At 41.9% G+C, this 22,708-nt stretch overlaps 1 protein-coding gene across 4 annotated transcripts in view; it reads right to left on the bottom strand.

The window, feature by feature from the left end:
* The window catches only part of TAFA5 (TAFA chemokine like family member 5), a 373,750-nt gene extending 351,423 nt beyond the window's left edge, over positions 1-22,327 (bottom strand). For 2 of the 4 annotated variants that reach the window (XM_077338251.1, XM_077338252.1), the window contains exon 1: positions 20,926-22,327. In XM_077338251.1, the coding sequence (XP_077194366.1) occupies positions 20,926-21,175 (250 nt within the window). In that variant the 5' untranslated portion in view covers positions 21,176-22,327. The remainder of the gene's footprint in view (positions 1-20,925) is intronic. The other 2 variants (XM_077338253.1, XM_077338254.1) reach the window with 2 other exon arrangements.
* Positions 22,328-22,708: the final 381 nt, after the last annotated feature.

The raw sequence follows: 22,708 nt of genomic DNA, 5'->3' as shown, positions 1-22,708 counted from the left end.
CAATATTGTTACAATAATGATGTAGTTATGCTATATGTTAGCTGCAGATCTTTCTGCCTGTTGTGAAGATAACTAGGGCATGGCTGAGATAGCAGGAACCACACAAGATTTTTGTCCTCCCATTAAGAAGAATTAAAGTACATATATTTATTTATTTATTATTTATTTATTATATTTATTATATTTTATAAATATATATTTATTCATATAAAGAGGAAATTTAAAATTATAATACAGAGTTTTTCCTGTAACATTTATCAGACAGAATATGAACTGCTATAGAAATAAAAGGGTTAAAGGTAAAGGTAAAGGTATCCCCTGTGCAAGCACCGAGTCATGTCTGACCCTTGGGGTGACGCCCTCTAGCGTTTTCTTGGCAGACTCAATACGGGGTGGTTTGCCAGTGCCTTCCCCAGTCATCACCGTTTACCCCCCAGCAAGCTGGGTACTCATTTTACCGACCTCGGAAGGATGGAAGGCTGAGTCAACCTTGAGCCGGCTGCTGGGATTGAACTCCCAACCTCATGGGCAGACAGATTCAGACAGCATATCGCTGCCTTACCACTCTGCGCCACAAGAGGCTGCATAAAAGGGTTAGAATATGTAAATTATTCAATAGAATTGGAAAACAAAGCTTGATTGAATGAAACAATTAGCAGGCATATAAGAAACTTGGGAGGGGGATGATAGACACTAGTAATCAAAAGCAAAAATTAGGTAATCAATAAATTGACAGAGATTGCCAAAAATTTTAAAGCAGTTCCTCCTTTGTTATTTTTGAAATAGCAGCAGCTCTGAATAACATGTAATATACTCTTGATGTGTGGCTTCACCATTAGTCACCATATATCAGAAGAAATTGAATGTATTCTGTCTTCACCATGAAATCTCTCATTATCTGTAACTGAATTAAAGGGAGTCTATTCAACTGTGTACAAACCATGTATCATGCTTCATCTTGGAGATTAACTTTTAAAAAATCCTACAAAGGTATTCTTTCTAAGTACATGTTCAAAATTTATATCTAAAAGATCAAGGTTTTATACCAGCTTTCAGCAGATTATTGTGCCAAGGAACATGACTGCCCACATACAACTACCCTCCCTGCATGTGGCTGACATTCAGATCCAAAGGATTCTAACATACATTGTCAAAAATCTTTCTAGACCACCTGATTTCAGATTTTGTTGCCTGTTGCTGGACAGAAACTACTTAAGCATTTTGCACTTCTATATCAGAGAATGAACTATTACTAATTATTAGAAATCCTTTATACCAAAGTAGTATATATGTCATAAATGCAGATAAAAGAAAGGTAGCTTAAAAATTAAAAGGTGGAATTCTTAGAATCTGGAACATCAGTTTCCATGGAAGCAAGAATGAGCTTGATCACATAATGAGCTAAATTATCAGCCCTAGATGTTTGGCTTATTATAAGTGGGGGCGGGAATGATTAACTCATATATGGTGTTATTCATGCACACAACCCCAAATGCCATCTGGTACAATGGCTTAGTTTCTCATCACATCCCTAAATATAAAAAAAAAATTGTACGGCTGTCTATATAATTTTCTCCTCTGTGTGTGTCATAAGGATAAGTTATTTATAGGACCCATAATCAATGTAGCAAAGTTTTAAAAGAACATTGTCAAATCTTAATTTTTAAAATGTGATTTTCAAAAAAACAACAACAAATAACCCACAGTAGTCTAAAGGCTGGTATACACACACACACACACACACACACATTATCTAATAAAATGCACTGGGTACAACCCAACGAAATGTCAGCTCTCTGATTGGCCCCCAGTTTGGTGTAGAGATAGTTTGCTGTAGAAAGCCAGCTTGGTGTAGTGGTTAGGAGCGCCTGTTTGACTCCCTGCTTCTCCACATGCAGCCAGCTGGGTGTGCTTGTGCTTGCCACAGCACTGACAGAAAAGTTCAGACCAAGCAGTAATATCAAGGCTCTCTCAGCCTCACCAACCTCACAGGGTGTCTGTTGTGGGGAGAGGAAAGGGAAGGGAATTGTAAGCCAATTTGAGACTCCTTCTAGTAGAGAAAAGCAGAATATAAGAACCAATTGTTCTTCAGTCAGAGGGCCCTCCCCCACTGAGGGCCAAGCAGAGGCTGCACCACTCTCCCCAACTTCCTCACTGCTGAGGCAACATGAGGAATAACGACTACATGCTCCATGTTAGTCCTGCCACTCTGCTCAGCCTCCTTGTCACTGAGGGATGCTGAAGAAGGCCAACTGCATGCACCATGGTGACCTTGCCACTTTCCCTGGCCTCATCACCACTAGGGGAGGGTGGGAAAACCCTCTACCTGTGCTCCGTGGCAGACCCACCACTTTCTAAGACCTTCTGAACACTGGAATTGCTGGGAGAAGCACCCATTTTTAAAATAGGCTTCTCTACTCGTATATATATATAAAATAATGCAGCCCTAAACAGAGTCACACTTTTGTAATCCCTTTGACTTCACTGGATTTAGAAACTATGTCTGTTTAGGATTGCACTGAAAAGAATGAACAAAAGTATACAGGAGTGCAGAGGTACAACACTAACACTGCAATTTAGACAGTTACTCTAGTCTAAATCCATTAAAGTCAATGAGTTTAGATTGGTGTAACTCTGCATAGGTTTATAGAGTTAGTCATGCTGAAGTTTTTACAAATCTTAGAGAAGTCAGAACAATTAATTGTTGCATTCCACAATGACAACAGAAAACATACAGTAAAAGACTGGCAAGATACTACAAAATACTAAAAACAGTCATTAGAGATACCTGAAGAGAATATCTATAATATTTGAAAACTGAACCAAGTGATATAGTTCAATTCAGACAAAAACAAAAACATATATTTAAATGACCTACAGTTAGTGTACTTAGAGTCCATCAAACTAGGATCTAAATCCATGGTTTGAAATTAGTAGGCTTATTCTTCTGAAGTGTGGTTCCATGTGATGCACAAATATGAACATCTGGGCTTTTTCTCTCTTGGTGTTATTGCACAGCCCTGGCTACAGAAAAGCTGCCTTGAGAAAAGGTGATGCCACCAGCATTTGTTGAGGCAAAACAAGATTTGAGCTATCATCTCAGAGTCAAATCTTACATTTACAAACAGGCAGTTAAAATAAACCTTTATTTCCTGCTGTGTCTCAATTGAGCAAGGGTATATTATGATATTCATAGCTTTTGTAACAGACAAGCAAGCTATCAAAACATTGCCACCATACATGCAACCATCTGTGTTTATGGTTCAAACCATTCTGAAAAGCTCTTCTATTTTCACCATAGATGTATATGATCAACACATGATACTATATTCTGACTTTTATCTAGTCCAGAAACACAATGAAAATGTATGATTACATTATCTGATACATAACTGTGGACTTTTAAAATTGTACTTGCATTTCATGTAAAAGAACTAAAGGAGGATGGAGCAAAAAGAGAATTTATTACTTCTAAGTATAATGGTCCAATATGCAGTCTCAGTTTTTTTTAAATAAAATAACAATCACTTCACCACATTGTTCATAACTAACTAGCAGTAAAGAAAGAACTAGACTTTGACCTAAAGTATTAAGCTAAATCCTTAAAGTAGTATCACTGTAAGAATGTTTTATAAGGATTAGCCTCTCCATCAAGCCTCTTGAGCAACTATAAGTACCTTTATAAGCTATGTGAGAGGACTTCAGTAAATAGACTGAAGTTCTTATCTAACACACATATTTACCTGCAAGACAAGGAATTGAATAAACTTCATTAAGTGTGGTTTGGAACCGTTATATGTCACTTTTAAAAGACTCACTCTGCAGCTCAGATTTGCTATATAACTATCATTAAGGACTCATGACAGAGCATCATCATCATACCGTATAAAATGTTCCCTTTCCCTCCTTTTAAGAGGGAAAATGTAACCCACATGAAACAAGAGCCTACATATCCTCAAAAAAATTACTAAAGAGACTATGTAGAGATCAGGAAACTGTACCACCCATCCTGCTGCCTAACCTGAGCTGACAGCTATCAGGGTAATACTGAAAGCCCCTAAGCTGGTTGTCCTAGGAACTTCAACACTCACGCTGAGGCTGTCTTGTCAGAAGCAGCTCAGTATTCTGTGGCCTCCATGACAACAACACCTATCTCAGTTAATAACTGATCCTACATATTGTGCAAGTCACATTCTTGATCTGGTATTTGTTTCTGGGCGGGAGGAGTGTGATTTCTGGGTGGAGGAATTGATTACGGTTCCTTTGTCACAGACATATCACTGCCTCCTTGGATTTAGATTTACAGGGGCATCAAAAGACTGTAGGGGTAGGGGATCTAACATGGAACACCAGAAACCAGATGAATTCAAATGCTTTCTGATGGCTTTGGGGCATACTCTTGTTGATATGGTTGGAGATACTGTCAGTGCGTTGGCTAACCTCTTGAATGACCCAAGAAGTTGGTAAGATCACTGCCTCACCCTCTCTCAGCTGTTAAAGACCAGAAAGCCTTTTGATTTAGTGAGAGGCTGCAAGCCATGAAAAGAAAAGGGGAACAACTAGCACAACAATGAAAGACAACTCAGGCTGAATCTGACAGTGCATGAGTAAGCCATTTTAAACCATGCTCTATGGCCCTGATGGTGGTAAAGAAACAACACTTTTCTACCACCATTGCTTCTGCCCAATGTCAATGGAACTGTTCTGGGTGGTCAGAGGCCTGCTATGATCTGGCTTGCAAGAGGAGGTGGACTGCTTGGTGGACTACTGTGATAAACTGCTCAGCAGTTTGCAGATAAAATCTCTTTCATCTGTTCCAGCATGGATGCTACATTAGCAGTGACTGTGTTGGACACTGCCAGGGTGTTTTCTTGTTCAATTATCTGAGATACTTTTCTGTTTATTCAGTTCTAGGGTAGACAGGATCTTTGGAAACTTGGGGACTACCACCTGTTTGGATGACCCTTGCCCTTCCTGGCTACTTAAATCGTTGAGGGGAAAGGGGCTGACTCGGTTTCAGAGGTAGTTAAAGTTTCTTTGAGAGGCGGTTGTTATCCCAGCTACTTTGTAAAGTCTATCCTTGACACAGGTGGACTCAGTGATGACTGACCAATCTCAAATGTTCCACTCTTGAGCAAGAAGACTGAATAGCTGGTGGCTGGATAACTCCAAGCCTTCCAAGATAAAGCAGATTGTTTAGGTAATGGTTAGAGACTTTTTCAGCACCTTGTCTTTGGCCTATGGGGTTCCACAAGGTTCCTTCCAGTTCCCTATGCTCTTTAACATTTACTTGAAGCCATTTAGTAAGGTGATTCAGAGATTTTGGGTGGGTTTTCACCAATAAGCAAATGGTGAAAACATAGCCCTATGGCACACTTCTTACTGATGTCAGAGATGCTAGAAAAACCTTGAAACAATGCTCGGGGACACATTTGGCACAAATGCACTAATAAATTGAAGCTTCATCCTGACAAAGTGGAAGTGTTACTGGGGGTGGAAGGCTTGATACAGGATTTAAGATGTCACCTGTTCTGGATGGGGTTGCATTACCTTTGAAAGAATATGTTCATAGTCTAAAGGTTGTCTTAACCACAGGCTTGCTGCTGAGTAAGCAGGTGGCTCCTGTGGCCAGAAGTATCTTTTACCAGTTTTGCCCAGCTAGCCAGTTGAGGCCTTTCCTCAATAGAAAAAGATCTCGCTACTGTGGGACATACCCTGGTAACATATAGGTTAGATTTTACTGTTAATATTGTTAATCTGGTTCTATTGTTATTATTAACTGTATTGTTTTATAGTTTTTAACTTTGTGTAATTTATCTTATATTGTTAACTGGCCCAAGCTGGTTTTCAGAAGGAGCAATATATAAATTTAATAATAAAATTAAAATAAATAAGATTACTGCAATGAGTTCTATGTATGGTAATTCTATGCAGTGTTTGGAAACATCAACTGATACATGACTGATGTCACCAGGATATTGACTGGAGAGGGTTGTATAGCCAATATCACTCTAGTCTTAGCTTATGTACACTGGCTTCTGATTTGTTTCTGGGCACAATTCAAGATGCCAGTCTCAACCTTCAAAGTCCAGTACCGATTGGAAGCAACATACCTGGAAAACCATTACAGTCACTTTCAGAGGCCCTTTTTGAGGGGTACCCTACCTTCTAAGATTAGGCAGAGGGCAACAGAAGTCCAGTAGCACCTTTAAGACCAACAAAGATTTATCCAATGCGTGAGCTTTCGAGTGCAAGCACTCTTCCTGATCTAAGATTAGTTCCTAGGGTTTTACCACTTTGTTTGGTTCTATTGCTTTGCACCAATTTAATTTAGCTTAATAAAAGGTGACACACACGTGAGTTTTTTGGGAGGGAGGGTGTACAGACAAATATGGACAGATTTGACCATGCTAAAATATATATTGATATAGACAACCTGGGTATATAATAATTTTCCATTTTTGTTTCTTCTGGCTAAACAGAAGTTCTGAAATAATTTGTAATACAATCCAAAACAAAATTACACTTTTTTAAAGACACTGCCTTCATTGAGCTTAGGCAAGTGGTAACTGCTTAAGAATGCATTCATGACCAGTCATATATGAACTAAACTGATAAGAGCATCTTGCAAATACAGCTGGTTTAATGAAATTATCCATAATAGTTCAGTGAATACTTGACATTGAACAATATTTGAAACACATGAAGAACACTTTAGCCATAAAAAGTACCATTCAAAGCAAAAAGGAACTTATTGTTAATAACACTCCAACGCATTGACTTTTTATATTAAATTATAATAATTATAAAGTTATAATATGAATACAATATAATTGAAGACATTAAACTGGATTAAAATGTAAAGGAAATAAAATGAGAAAGGTGGACATTTTAAAAAGCAGCACAAATGTTGCCAATCTGTAACCATACATAACTGTAAATTCAAAGGGTTCAAGCTCACTGCAGTATCTCTAACTCATGTATATGAAGCACAGAGAGATAGGAAGGCAGTGATATATTTATCATGATCGGATACAAACTTTGTTTTACAAGTGAGTCAATTATTTCCAACATGAATAGTGGTTAAAAAGCATTTTTTGATATTGATATTATTGCCCAATGTCATTTTCCATGGCAGAAAGAGGGTCGATTAGAAGATTGAGAGCAAATATGTTCCTGGCAAGGAAGACATCCAACCAATAATGGTGGTCCATTTTCCTACCAAATAGGGTAATCTTCTCTAATAGGAAGAGAAGACAAAGTGGACAGAAATGGCCAGATCACTGGGTTGGATCCAGCCAGATTTTAATTCACTCTGACTCAATTTCTTTCCATACTAAAGATTCATCCTGCATGGCTTTAGAATGTGATTCTCAGTCTTTTCTTGGTGGCCAAAGAGGACTCCTTTTTCATCATTAGTAAAGTCAACTTAGTCCAACCCACTGTATCATTTCATTTGACTTTGGATTAGGCTTCTGATTCTATATAAGCACAATTCCTGTTTATGTGAGCTATTTGTTTTGGGGGACTTTCTCAGCTCTCTTGGTATACGGTGTGCATAAGAATCTAAGGTTCAGGCAAATGTAGCCTACCTGAAGCAGGGGAAAGATGCAGCCAGTGGCAAACAGGGTCATAGAATCCAGTGCAGGAGCAAAGACTTCCCATCCTCTATGATACTTCACATACCCACCATATTAGATGTATAGAAATAAAAGCTTAAAGCTCCTTTCCTTGAGATAGTAGTGAGCAGCTTCCCGCTCCCTGCCCCCAGGGTCTTGGTACAAGACAGAGAAAATAGTGAAAGGTGAGATCATCTCTATATACAAGAACTGCTGTTTAAAGATACAAAAATGTGTCAATCAATATTTATTTACGGTCATTCAGACCAAAATTCAAATACACGCAAAAAATGTGTCTATTGGATGTCTTGATCATATTTAAAAACACTGTGGTTGGAGATATAATACTAGTATGCACAAGTACAGTCATCCATTTACAAAGCAGGGTTTCTCTCTTTTTTTCCCCATGCATTAATGTTTTCAACACATTTTCTCCAGGCTGCTTTCTAATACATGAAGTCAACGTAGCTACAAAGAAGAAGAAGAAGAAGAAGAAGAAGAAGAAGAAGAAGAAGAAGAAGACAGGAGAGAGATAAGGAACAGGTAGGTCAGGGTTTAGTTTCTCTTACCTATACTTACCTATTCTACTTTATTTAATAAAACTCAGCTCCCTTATCCTATGGATCCCAGAAAATAGGAAATGTTCACTCACAAGCCAGTTCATGCTTTCTGCTTCAAGTGACAACTTTAATGGTCTCTAAAACCAGAAGCTTTCTTCTGTCAGCTTAAAATATGTATGTTTTTGAAATTTCATCTCAATTGGGAAGTGTTATTTCCTATTGATAGGACTATCAGATTATATCTCTAATAAAAGTAACTTTAATTCTTATATTGAAAAAGATCACACTCCAATTTTTACAAATAAGACATCTAAAAGACAGTCAAGGATTGTTTTTTTTCCCCCAGACTCTGATTGAGAAATACTTCTAGTGATTTAGTGGTGGACAAGAGATTGGAACATATACTCAATTACTCTTCCTGATAACTAGTGTGCAGATTCCATTCAAGATTAATTCTGGATTTAAATACTGAACTGCTCCCATACAAATTAAGTTCTGGGCTTCATACTATACATTACCACATAATCAGCTACATTGCCTTTTATCGAAACATCTTCCACTGTTGGTTTGGATTCAGAAGCTGGCAGGTGGTATTTTGTTGAGGTCATTAATTCTGAAGTACCTTTTTTAATTCAAAAGTATGCCCTCCTTTTAAAAAGGAGCAGCTGGGATGCCATATAAAAGATATGGCAATTTTTATGCTTTGCTTTTCTAATATGATAAAGTGATCATCATAACATTTTAAAATATCTATAATAAACGTCACTGAGAAACAGAATGAATATAGAAAGCTGGTCTGAATGTTGAAGGAAATATGAAATATATAGGGTTTTTTTTAAAGAAATGTAATCTAATATTTCTCAGAGATGTAAAGGCACAAAATAAGAGCCTTATTGAAAGGTTGAAATAAAACTGAATGACAAAAGACTGTATAAAGACAATTTTTTCTCCCCAGAACACCTGTTTACATTTGGCTCAAGACAACCATGACCTTATATATTTCTGACAGACTTTCAGCAGAACACATGAAGCAAGCTAGCAATGTCTGTGCAATTTTCTGCTCCAGGCTAATGCTTGTCTTCCATCAGGTACTTTCAAAGGGCCTGTCAGTGACAAGTTTCTGTGCCCCAATACCTTGCCGCAGGGCTCCTTTAGCAAGACAAAAACCCACCACCCACTGCTGACAGACACATGTGAGTTCTCCTTTAGTGCCCCTATAATTAATGAATTGGAATATCATGTGGTTGTCTGGTACTGTATGATGCCAAGAATCCATAAGGTGGTACATTTCCATTTCAGTGCCACCTGAGATTCCAAAACAGGTAAAACTGATTGGGGGAGGAGCGACCATCAGCATGATGTGAAGCTTTACTGTACAAGTTTGTAACCCCACCATCTTTCTAGTAGAGGAAATTTTCCAGGGAAACTCACAACTTTTTACCTATTGATCTTTGCAGCCATTGTGTGAGGGATTAAAACCTTTAACAACATAAGAAGAGCCCTGCTGGATCAGATCAATGACCCATCTATCTCACACAGGGGCCAATTAATTCCTCTGGACAGCCAACAACAGAGCATATAGGCCAGGGCTTTCCTCTGATGTTGTCTATTAGCTCTGAGATTCAGAGGATTTGTTCCTGTGAATGTGGAGGTTCCCCTAAATCACCAGGGCTAGTAGCCATTGATAGACTTTTCTGTGAATGTATCTAATCCCCTTTGAAAACTGTTTATTCCTGTGGCATGTGGCCATCCTCTGGAAACAAATTCCATGTTTTAATCACTCTGTGTAAAGCAGAATTTCCTTTTGTCTGTCCTGAACTTGCTGCCCATCAGTTTTATTGTATGTTCTTGATTTCTAGTATTTTGGAAGAGGGAGAAAAAGTGCTCTTTATTAACTCTATTCAGCCCATGAATCCTTATCCATCGTTCCTCTATATACTTGTGTAAAAGCCTGGGGGGTGGAACATGTCCAGCTGTCTGAGTTGGAATAGGGCCAATCAGCAACACTGGCTGTACCCTGATTGGCCCTGCCCCTACAGCTCTCGCTCTCCCTGGATGCTAGCCACATTCCTCTCAGACACACCACAGACAGAGAGAGACACACAGAGCCCTGCCAGACTGAACACAAGCCCTCATTCCCACCTATCACTCCTGCTGCAAGGGAGGCAGAGAGAGAGACAGAGAAAGCTGCCCCAAGCTGCTGACCAGCCCTGCTTCCCTCCTAAGAAGGAACCCTAATTACCTGTTATGCCTCCTACTACCACGGAGAGAGAGACACAGAGAGAACCGCCCCTGCTGTGACAGAGGGAGAAACAGAAACACAGAGCTGCCCCAAACTGCACACCAGCCCTGATTCCCTCCTACAAACCAGCCCCTGATTACCTGCTATGCCTCCTGCTGCGATGTACACCAAGAGACACGCAGTGAGAAGGAGAGGGGAGAAAGACACAGAGAGAGAGATCTGTACCTCCCAGTGTCCCCTGGATCCTAGCGCCCATTGCATTCCTGGTTGCAATGGGCTTTCTTGCTAGTAATTTTATAAAACTCTTACCATGTTCCCATCATCCCTTTTCTAAATTAAATGTCCCAGACTCTTCAGTCTTTCCTTACACAGAAGATGTCTGAACCCCCTAATGATCTACTTTTTCCAGCTCCAAGATCACTGCAGATGGGGACTGCAGCAAAGAAATTAAAAGACACTTGCTCCTGGGGAGGAAAGCTATGGCAAATCTAGACAGCATCCTAAAAAGCAGAGACATCACCCTGCCAACAAAAGTGCGTTTAATCAAGGCTATGGTATTCCCAGTTGCAATGTATGGCTGCGAAAGTTGGACCATAAGGAAGGCCGAGCGTCAAAGAATTGAGGCTTTTGAACTCTGGTGCTGGAGAAGACTCTTGCGAGTCCCTTGGACTGCAAAGCGAACAAACCGGTCAGTCCTAGAGGAGATCAGCCAGATCCTGAAGATGAAACTCAAATACTTTGGCCACCTCATGAGAAGGAGGGACTCCCTGGAGAAGAGCCTAATGCTGGGAGCGATCGAGGGCAAAAGAAGAAGGGGGCGACAGAGAATGAGGTGGCTGGATGGAGTCACTGAAGCAGTAGGTGCAAACTTAAATGGACTCCGGGGAATGGTAGAGGACAGGAAGGCCTGGAGGATCATTGTCCATGGGGTCGCGATGGGTCGGACACGACTTCGCACATAACAACAACAAATAATGTCCTTCCAAGTGACACTTTTGGTGAGCTATCCACTATGACCCCAAGATCTTTTCCTTCTCAGTTTCAGCATGTTCAGACCCCATCAGGCTATACTTGAAGCTGAGATTTTTTGTTCCCGTGTGCATGGCCTTATACATGCCAACATTGAATTTCATTTGCAACATTGTCACACATTCCCCCTGTTCATGGAGGTCCTCTTGGAAGTCTTCACAATCAGCTGTAAGCTGTGGGGTCCCACAAGTTTGAAAGTAGTATAGTGATCAAGTCTGCAGATGACACCACTATACTATTCACCCCTATTTCCAGATCATTTATAGCACTGGCATCAATATTGGAACTTGTGGGACCCCACAGCTTACTTTTTTCCATTGTGAGATTGTCCACTGATTCCCTTCCTTTGCTTCTTGTCATTTAACCAGTTTTAAATCCATAACAGAACTTGTCTCCCTATCCTAGTTCTTTTTAAAAAATTGTAATTATATGCCACCACTACCAGGGCTACTGGCTTGTGGTGGCTTCCAACTTCAGTACAAATACAATAAAATATCAACACAATCTACTTAAACATTATAAAATACAGAATAAATCCTGTTAATAATGAGCAGCAAACCAAGAACCACTACAGCTCAGGCCCATTCTGTACAGTGATGGCCACACCAGACTGCTGCAAGTTCTTTGCAAGTTCTGCAATGGGGTAGTTTGCCCTGCTGCTTCTTGTGTCCCAATGGGGGACCATTTTCACTGGTGTACCCTGTCTGCCCCGTATTTCTGCCTCCAGATGAGGCAGCCAGGGTGCAAAGGTTTTGGTGCATAGTGTGTGTAGCAGGGGCCATTTTTTTCTGTTTAGGAATGCAGTGGCATCACAGAGCCATCTAGGGCATTTTGTGTCCTTCCTGAGACACTGTAGTCAGCCCAGAGTGGCGGGAGGAGCTGGGCCAGGGAGGTCCAGCTCTCCCCTGCCAGATGAGCCAGGAGGGAAGGGAATTCCAGAAAATCCATGTTTCTTTGCTGCAGTGCAACCTTTGGCCCTATTTGGGTCAGGGCCAGGCCGACGCCAACATCTTCTGGAAGTGCGGATTAGCCCTGATGCCAGGTGGGCACCCGCCCAGCCCTTTTCACTTGTGGTAAAGGCGAGGTATCTTCTCAAAAGCCTTTTGAAAGTCTAAGTATATAATGTCTGCTGGGTCAACATTGTCTACATGGCTGTTCACTATCTCACAGAACTCTAAAATGTTGCTGAAGCAGGACTTTCATTTACAGATACCTTGCTGATTTTCTCTCAGCAGGCTTAGTCCCACTATGTGCCTAAGAACTGTATCTTTGATTACAGTTTCTATTAATTTGCCTGGGACGGATGTTAATCTGGCTGGTCTGTAATTTTCTGGTTCCCCTATGGATCCCTTTTTAAAAACTCATGTCACATTTGCTACTCTCCCATCTTATGGTAGTATGTATGAATTTAGTTCATCCACTAAGATGGGGGAGAAATGGAGGTAGTGACAGATTTTATTTTCCTGGGCTCCAAGATCACTGCGGATGGGAACTGCAGCAAAGAAATTAAAAGACGCTTGCTCCTGGGGAGGAAAGCTATGGTAAATCTAGACAGCATCCTAAAAAGCAGAGATATCAACCTGCCAACAAAAGTGCATCTAGTCAAGGCTATGGTCTTCCCAGTTGCAATGTATGGCTGTGAAAGTTGGACCATAAAGAAGGCTGAGCAGCAAAGAATTGAGGCTTTTGAACTCTGGTGCTGGAGAAGACATCTGCGAGTCCCTTGGACTGCAAGGCGAACAAACCGGTCAGTCCTAGAGGAGATCAGCCCGGACTGCTCCTTAGAAGGCCAGATCCTGAAGATGAAACTGAAATACTTTGGCCACCTCATGAAAAGGAAGGACTCCCTGTAAAAGAGCCTAATGCTGGGAGCGATTGAGGGCAAAAGAAGAAGGGGACGACAGAGAATGAGGTGGCTGGATGGAGTCACTGAAGCAGTCGGGGCAAACTTAAATGGACTTCAAGGAATGGTAGAGGACAGGAAGGCCTGGAGGATCATTTTCCATGGGGTTGCGATGGGTCAGACATGACTTCGCACATAACAACAACAATTAACTTGTATATGTAACCTGTCTCACATCTGAGTTCCTAAAGAACTCTTGCATGTATGCCACCAGGACCTGGAGACTTACTGGTTTTTAATTTCCCTACTAGGTCTAAAATTTTCATCTCTGGTCACCTCACTTTGGCTCAGTTCTTCAGGCTCTCTCCCTGAAAATGGTTGCTGGGCATAAACACATACCCCACACTTTTCACAGTGCGCACTGGAGCAAAATACTCATTGAATGTCTCTGCCATCTCTCCATCTTCCTTTAGGAATACCTTTATTCCTTTGTCATCCAAAGGCCCCACTGCTTCTCCAGCTGGTTTCCTGCTCCAGATATATTTTTTAAATGTTTATTGTTTCTCTTGATGCTTTTCGTAGATTGCTCATGATTTTTTTTTGCATGCCTAATAATTGGATTACATTTCTTTTGACAGAGTTTGTGGTCTCTGCTTTTCAAATTATCAAGGTAGACATTCTACTTATTAAAAAAAAATCTCTTTACTTTTTTAAAAAATCAAATGTGACAGCTTTGGACTTCAAGGGTAACTTTCCATTGACCAGAAAGTTGAATGTAATAGCATTGTGGTCACTGTTCCCAACTGGCATAACAACCTCTACCTCTTTCACCAGGTCTTGAGACTTGCTCAGATCCAAGACCAAGACCATTACCTCTCTGGGTTGTTCTTTGACCAACTGTTCCAGAGCACAGTCACATTTGGTGTCTAGGAATCTCATATTTACAGCATGACTTGAGCACACATTTACCCAGTCACTGTGAGGGTAATTGAAGTTTTCTAGTATAATAATAATACCTGATTTAGTCACCTCCCTTATTTCCTTCTTCATTTCATGATCAGCCTCGATGGTCTGATCAGGTGGGCAATAGTACCCCTCCCCTTTTAGGTAACCCTTAGGGGCTCAGTATTTTCACCCATATAGTTTCTGATGGGGATATAAATTTTCCTGATGTTTTAACTCGTTTAATTCTATATGCTCTATGAAGCAAAGTGTTGTTTGATCCACAGTTCTTCACCACTCCCCTATTTCTTCCTGTTTCCTGTTGTGTTATTGCTTGGAATGTGAAATGGCACTAGCTGCAGATGGTAGATGAGTATTTTCCTGTGGCTGGGTCCCACACCTCTTCAAGGCCTTTCTTGTTAATTGCTTGTAGGTAGAACCTGTGAATTCAGTATGGGAGAAGGATGTGTAAGGTTATGTGAATTCTGGCTTTTTCCATAAAAGTGGTAACTGGATATGGTCCTGAGGGAGCACCTGACTATCCTGGGTTGTAGGGTTAAATGTGAGCCTAGGCAAGAGAACTTAGGAACTAGCAAGATTTTCAAGTGCTCAACATCTTATGACTATGTAGATTCATCGAGAATGTTTTAAGAGGAATTTGCTTTCTCAGATGTAAGAAAAAAGGAGCCACTTACTGTTTTCTGTTGTGTAACTTTCACTGCTGTGTTGCATCTAATCAAGCTATTGCTATTCGTTTTTCTAAATGAACTTTCCTTTAATTATAACAAGCATTTGATTGCATGCACACACCACCCGCGTGGAACTCAAGGAACTTGGTGGCCAGCTCCATGATACCGTCTTTAACACATATATATAACAACAACAACAACAACAACAACAACAACAACAACAACCCAGCCCTCCCTGTCCTGCCCTAAGAGCTTATACCAAGGAATGGCTGTTATCTCATAGATGTTCCCCATTCTACCATACCCTCTATATATCTAAACTGTAATCCAGCATCTAGCAGTCCAGCTCCCCCATTTTAGCTGAGAAACTTATACACATATAATATGTTTCTCTCTCCAGCAGTCCTCACCTCCCCTGCCCGCTTCGTTACCACGCATGGCTCTCAGTAGCCATCATGCATCATGACTCCTCCCCCGTCTACAGTGAATGCTGTCTGCAATCTTTGCACCAGGCAGGCATGTCACCATGAGGTTAAAACACCCATCATAGAAACCCACTCTCTATATTCCTAATGATTGAATCACCTGCTGCCAGATGTCCACCTTGTCCCAGCACCCCAAGAGTCTCTGTGGAGTGCAAAAAAGGGGGTCCTTTCTAAAGGATCCCATCCCTCCTACTCAGACTGACACCCTGTGACTTCAAGACCCTCACTCTCCACAACAGCAGGAGAGCTGTCAGCTCAGGAGCCAGACTTTTCTGGACGCTCAGCCAGGAACTTGGGCATGATCACACTCCCTTACCAGGGAGATGCAGATCACAAGAGTAGCGCGGCTGGCATTCTTCTATCTTCACTAAGCCAAACTGCTAGCACTTTACTTGGCCCTAAAGCACCTAGCCATGGTGATCCATGCAACTGTTGCCTATAGGTTGGACTTTTGTAACTCGCTCTACTTGGGCCTTCATTTATCCCTGACAAAAAAAAAAAACTATAATTGGTACAGAATGCAGCTGTCTGGGTCCTCACTGGAACATCTTGGAAGGCCCACATCCACACTGTGCTTTGGCAGATGCACTGGTTTAAGGTTCTGGTACATGTCTTTAAGGCCATTCGCAGTTTGGGCCCACTGTACCTGTGCTTATGTCACCCAGAGAGCATGCCACTCGACAAATACCAATGGGTTGGCTGTCCCTGCTTCCAGAGAGAAGTCTGTTTTGCTTCAACCATGGTCAGGACATTCAGTCTTGGTCCCTACTTGGTAGAATGAGCTCACATGGGAGATCAGGACCCTGTCAGAACTGGTACAGTTCCACTGGTCTTGTAAAACAGCACTTCCACCAAGCTTTTGGTTGGGACAAATGATCTGGTAACCTCTATGCCCTCCTGACAAAAAATTTCACCCCCTTTAGTAATATCTAGCCTGTGGTAAACTTATTGACAGGGATGAAACTTTTGGCTGACAATGATGCTTCTAACTTATTAATTGATTTTAATTATTAATGTATTGTTAATATTCAATGTTTTTGTTTTAATTACATACACTATCCTGAGCCTGTCTCAGAAGGGCGGTATAGAAATTTAATACTTAATTAATAATAATAAATAAGTCCCTGAGAGTCTCTTCCCCAAAACTCTCTCTGTTCAGCTTCTCAAGGTCAGCAACCCTAGACTCAAGAGAATTAACCTTTTCCCTGAGAGCCATAAGCTTCATGCAGCAAGCACATTGCCATGATTTCTACCCAGTGCATAGATAACCATACATATGACACTCTCTAGAAAACACAGGAGAGCCCTTGTTTGCCTGCAGGCTTTCTATCTTTATAACTCGTGTGCGGTTTAAAGGTAGAGTCCCTAGACTAAGAACCACAGGCAGATAGCCTTTGACTTGTGCCTCTGTGTAGGAGGAGCTTTACAGTTCAGAGGCCCACAAACACCACCTCTCAGCAGCAACAGTAAAGGGTGGGCCTGTAATCAGCCGCAGGCAAACAGTCTGGTCAATGAGCAACAGACAGAAGACCCAAACTGACAAGACAAAAACACCACTCTCCAAGCACACATTCTCCAATCTTCAAGCACCCACTCACCCTCAGACTCTTCCTCACAAAGCAGTTAATGCTCCCTTGTAATTTAGCCATTTAGCAAAGGCAAAACAAACAAACATTCACCTTTCCAGCAACTGTCTCCTAGGTTCTTTCTTCCAACCCAGCTGGTTCAGTTCTGCCTCTGCCTAGGAAGAGCCTTACAGTCCAGAGGACTACAGCTTCTCCCTCCCAGCAGGAACAATCCTTCTCCATACATTCACACTAGTCCTCTAAGAAAGGTTTAGATATTGCCCCCATCAGTCCCAACTCTTTGTAAATTTGTATTTGATTGTTTAAGCAGATCCTACACAAGCATTTCCCTCATACGTACTTGGATCTCCAAAACAGGAAACAAAGTAACAGAGACTGAACAATATGACATCGCTTAGTGAAAACCTATGCTTGTTCTTACGATACATATTATAAATTTCCACTCTTTTAAACATCATTTTTATACTTCTATGCAACATCATTGCTAAAGAAACAGAACTAATCAATGAATACTAGGAACTGTAATGAAGAACTGTACAAGGCAACTTCATTCAAACAAATGTGCAAGGAGTCTGAATTCTACATATGCACCTTTGCTCTAAGTGTACCACCAGCACCTAGAAGTCTCTGCCCAAACGTTTCCATAGGGGGAGAAATACAATTTAACTGCTTTTTAGTTTTTCGTAGTCCACCTGTACCTTGGGATTCAAGACTTAGCCTAAGAACTCTATCACTAATATATCATTGTTCCAAAAATAGTTTTATGTTACACTACTGACCTAAAGTGTTTCACACACACACAGAGCATTACACTGCCATATAATTACATTTTCACATGTAACAGTCCTCTACTATGAAGGCTCTAAAATGATCGCCCAAATGATCTCCCTTGTTACCAGAATAGTCGCCTTGTTCAATTATCTAGTTTAGTATGAATTTATCTAGGTATTCTGGATAGAGTGATAAATGAGGTATGTGTTTTGCTTGCAGGCATATGTTTTACCACTCTACTAACATCTCAGATGCACTGAGCTTAAAGAAAATTTCTTTCCCATCTACAGCGTTTAGTGAGTTTACAAATCTAGATTATACTACAGATCAGGTGCCAATAGTTTTCCATTCTGTTGTGCAACTGGATGTTCTATACGAACTGCTCAAAACGCCCAAACCCGACTAAGGTTTTAAGGGCCTTATTGAAATTTATTTTACTACTCTATAAACAGAGGCACTTCCTCCTAGTCTTTCCACTGCCTCTATAAAAGCCTTCATAACCCTGGAGATATTCCTCCAGAGGAAATGCCTGTTAAAGCTTTATCACTATAGCAACTAACCTAATTGGTCTAGTACAGGTCTCTCCTTCAACCATTGGGTGGAGCCACTATCCCTAAGTATAAACCAAGCATTTAAGGAAAGAAAGCTGTCAGATTGCCATCTTTTGGGGACATGCCAAGCAACTATTACTTAAAGCAACTAAAAATACAGTTATAATTACACAATGCTAATCTGAATTTTTAAAGATTTTGTAACATTGTGGGTTACAATCTTTATCAGCATCATTTTTCATACACACCCAAATATTCATATTGAGTTTTTAAAAAACAAAACAGAAACAAAAGACCAAAGAAAACAATATTTCAATTAAGTTGATATTCCCCAGAGATGAATAAAGTCAAAAAATTGCAGTAACTGTAACAACTTATATTCTTTCAACTCAGGATGCTAAATTTAATGCATGCATGGGTTTCTTTTTCAAAATACACAATATGTGTGTGTGTTGTGGTGGTGTCTGATTATAATGATCAAGAAATTAAAAGAGTTATGAACATGTAAGAAATAGTCATTATTTGTTAATTGTTAAATGGCCTCAATAAAAGGCATTTTCAACACATCGATTCCATGTCTCCAGTCTGGAAAGGGAACATAAAATGTTTTAATGTTCATCTTACTAAAAATAAGCCAAAGAAAAGCATATCAGAAACTGTATGCAACAGCTCTTCTCACAACTCAGCACTTTTACTGTTCTTCCAGGGAAGATAGGTTAAATAACAATTTTCAAATATTATAGTGGTCAGGTGCTATGTAAATGATACTTTATTCATATTTGCATTACTCAGTCATGAGCAGTGAAATCCTAAACTCTTCTAAATCCACTGAAGAAAGGTTTAATTCTGCTTATGATTCACTGAAAGACTAATGATAGTATATCTTGACACGATGTATATTCTGCTGTCTGGCAGTTGCTCAGAGTTGCATGATATACAATAGTTATAGCATACTGAACAATAACTAAGCCAGGATTTATATGTTTTAAAAAGTTAAGGTTCTCTCTAGCTAACAGTGGAATGTCCAAGTAGACCAAACAGAAACTCTTCCCTTCAATAGCTTGAAAAAAACAATACAATACTGATATAAACATATACAACGTGATAAGAAATACCTTTGTCAAAGTCACTGGAATGACTTTAGTCCATCTTGCCATCCTCCAATGAATGTTTAACTACTGCAGACTACACAATATATGTATGTATTGATCATTGCACATCAAACACATATTGCAAGTTATTACTTAAAAATGGACTACTAAATAAAAACATGTGTTTAACATATTGCAGTTCAAATATGAAGTATTCCAACAAATGTTTACGGGGTTTTATTTTGAAAGTATGCAAGTCTGTTATTTACAAAAGTTAATGTCCAAGACTGTAAATGGAGTGTAGATTTCAAGCATGGCAAAACACATAATAAGATTAACTGTTTCATAATTCACTACAATTTCCCACAACATTGGCTGAGGAATGGTAAACCTAGTACTGTTCGAGAGAAGGAGCAGAAGAATATGGATGATAAATTGTTATGATTTTATTATTGTTATTAACCATGTTGTCACCCGCCTACACTACACAGGAAAGGCAGGTTATAAAAATAAATCTTTAACTTACTAATATGTCTGATTCTCATTGTGAGCTCAATGTATTACTGAATTAATTCCTTAATATTGAAAAAAAAGATTTCAGTGACATGTTGTCAGGTACTGAACACCACAAAAATAAAGTCAGAATCCCCCTCCCCTTGAACTCAGACTTACATGAGAATTCAATTGAACCATTTTATTTTATGAAGCCTCAAAACTGTAATTTTTTTGTTGCTGATCAAATGGCAGCCTGTCCCCCTCCACATTCAAGAACATAACCAAACACATGTCTGCTCAAGAACTGCCACTGATCCACATTACAAAATGGAATGCTTCAAACAAGGAACATTTTATCATATTGCCTTTATAGTTAAATTTTTAGCTGAACCAAGCAGGAGTCTGAAATGCACCATATAGAAAATAAATTAAAATCAGGTAGTCTTTCAATTTGGAAACTGACAGCAATCTGTCTTATGGTGCAGAAATAATGCTAAGGGTACGCTAAGGATATGACCATACTGCCATTGTCATACTATCAAGTCGACAGAAGACACTACAAATCTAGCTAAGTAATTGAAAGTGATGTCAATGACATCAAGACATCTGTCACCAGGACAAGTTTCCCTCTCGCTAAAGAAATTAATGCCAACCTCTCTGCATGAAGCCTTGGGGAACTAGAAACCTTGGGCTGGATAAGGAGACACCAAGGGAAGTATGCTTCAAATTAGAGACATAAATAGGGTCTCAGAGAATTTACAATACTAAAGTCTGCTCCGTAAGTAACAGCTTGTGTATTTCTTTCCATAGCGGAATAAAACATTCAGCTTGCATTTCATGACATTTTATAGGGCCCTTCCATTTCTTTACAGCAGTTTTTAGAACCCTGAGAAATGCTGTTTGTCACCCTAACCCGATGCATCGGGATGTTCTGATAGGTTGGCCTAGACTTCAGACCACTTGCCCCCAAGGAAGAGGACCTGGGCCTCTAACCCCCCACATGTGGCTACAGCGAGACTTACTGCAGTAGGCGATCAGGAGGCCAACCAAGATCATAACTGCCCAGAAAGTTGAGGAGGCGCTTGGCAGAGCGTTGGCATCTGTCCTGCTGCTTCTCCTGGGAGATGGAGCCATCGAAGCCAACGACGTGCCCAGAGCAAACAGCGCGTCAGGTAGAGTCTCACCAGCCCGCTCTGCCTCGGAGCGACCGCCTTTCGCCACGTGTAATCCCAAAGAGAACCATCTTCCAAAAGCAGCGCCGAGGCCGGGCATCAACAACCCGGGGCAGCCGCTGGCAGCAGCTTCGGGCCAGCCAAGCCAACAGGCGTCGGGAACTGGGCTTCCTTCTTCGGGAACCGCTTCATTAGAGCCCGGGGAGGACTCCCGAACTTTCCTTCCGAAAGAACACCCGGCCGTCGAGCGGAACGCTAAGCTTCGGCGGAGGTGCGAACTGGCGTCCAATCTGTAATTCGAACGCACGGCCGTGCAACTTCCCCGGTGTCAGAGTTCGCCTTCCCCCCCGCCTTTCGCGGCAGTTCGGCCCACGGCTTCGCCAAATATCAAACGGGCCGGCACGGAACTGCCCTCCCCGCCAAGTCTCCCTCAGCGACGCGCAGCTCCCGTGAAACTCCCGTCGAAAAGCAGCCGATGAGCGAGGGCGCCCTGCAAACCTGCCTGGGGGCGGGCAAAGGGAGGTCCCGACAAAGCGGCCAGCACCTCTCCGCTATCGCCGAAGCCGCTATTTCGCGCCTCGCCGCACCCCGCTGCCGCTCTGCCTCTTACTGGCGGCCAAAGGCTCCACGAGAAACCCGCGCGCCCGCCCTCGCCGGCGGCAAACTTCTCGCTCAGCACTGGCCAAGTTGCCCCCCGCCCACCACCAAAAAAGGGAGCGTGACCCGGGGCTGCGGCTCTCGAAAGCGGGAAGGCGGCCCCGCCCACAGGTGCAAGCTCGCCCAGGGGTGCCCAAGGGTGCTGCGCAGACGTCTTGCCTTGCCTTGCTCTTCGGGTCAAGCCAGGGCGCGCACGGGCGCCTTTCCCTTGCGGCAAGAGGAGCCAGCCCCGGCCAGCCGCCTCGTGCTCTTGCAGTCCATCGCGGGGCCGGCTCCCGCTGCCTTGGGTCACGCCTCAGTGCAAGCCCGACGCTCTTTCCTCTTGGCTGCAGCGGCCGGCGTCGCCGTTGCCGCTTCCGTTGGCTGAGCTCTCCTGCTCGGGGCGACTGGCCAGCGTCTCCTTAACCCTTTCCTGAAACTCCCAAGGGTCTGGGCAGAGGTGGGGAACGAGGCAGCGCGGCCTCCCGGAGCCTCCCCGGAAAAGCGAGCCGAGAGTAGTGTGCGCGTTTCTGTGTCTGTGTCTCTGTGTGCGCGCGCTCTGAATTCAGACGGCCGCTTCGGAGGGCGGCACGCGGCTGTCTCCAAGCTTGTCTCGTGGCGCTTTCTCGCCCTCCCCCCTCCGCGCTGCGGCTGTTGGAGGGGATGTGTGCGCGCTGCAAAAAAAAAAAAAAAAAGGAGGGGAGGGGGAAATCCCAACCAAGCCAAAGACAGAAAAACCGGTTGTTCGGTGGCCTTCGTGGACACATCTAGAAATGATGGGAGAGAAATTGGAGTGGCTGCGAACGTGAACCGGTGCGGGTATACTCGAGAGTAAACCCCCCCTTCCCAATTGATCGGCACTTCTTCCCAAGTAAACGCGCAAAGAACCCCAGCTTTATCCCTGTCGGACTCGCTTTGCAAATGAGCAAAACGAAAGCGGGTTAAAATGACAACTGGCCAAGGGAGATGAGGTTCGGACTCGACGTGATGAGAGACA

Source organism: Paroedura picta, chromosome 5 (genome assembly GCF_049243985.1).
Source record: "Paroedura picta isolate Pp20150507F chromosome 5, Ppicta_v3.0, whole genome shotgun sequence".
NCBI classification, from domain to species: Eukaryota; Metazoa; Chordata; class Lepidosauria; order Squamata; family Gekkonidae; genus Paroedura; species Paroedura picta.
This window is presented reverse-complemented; position numbering and strand designations above follow the sequence as displayed.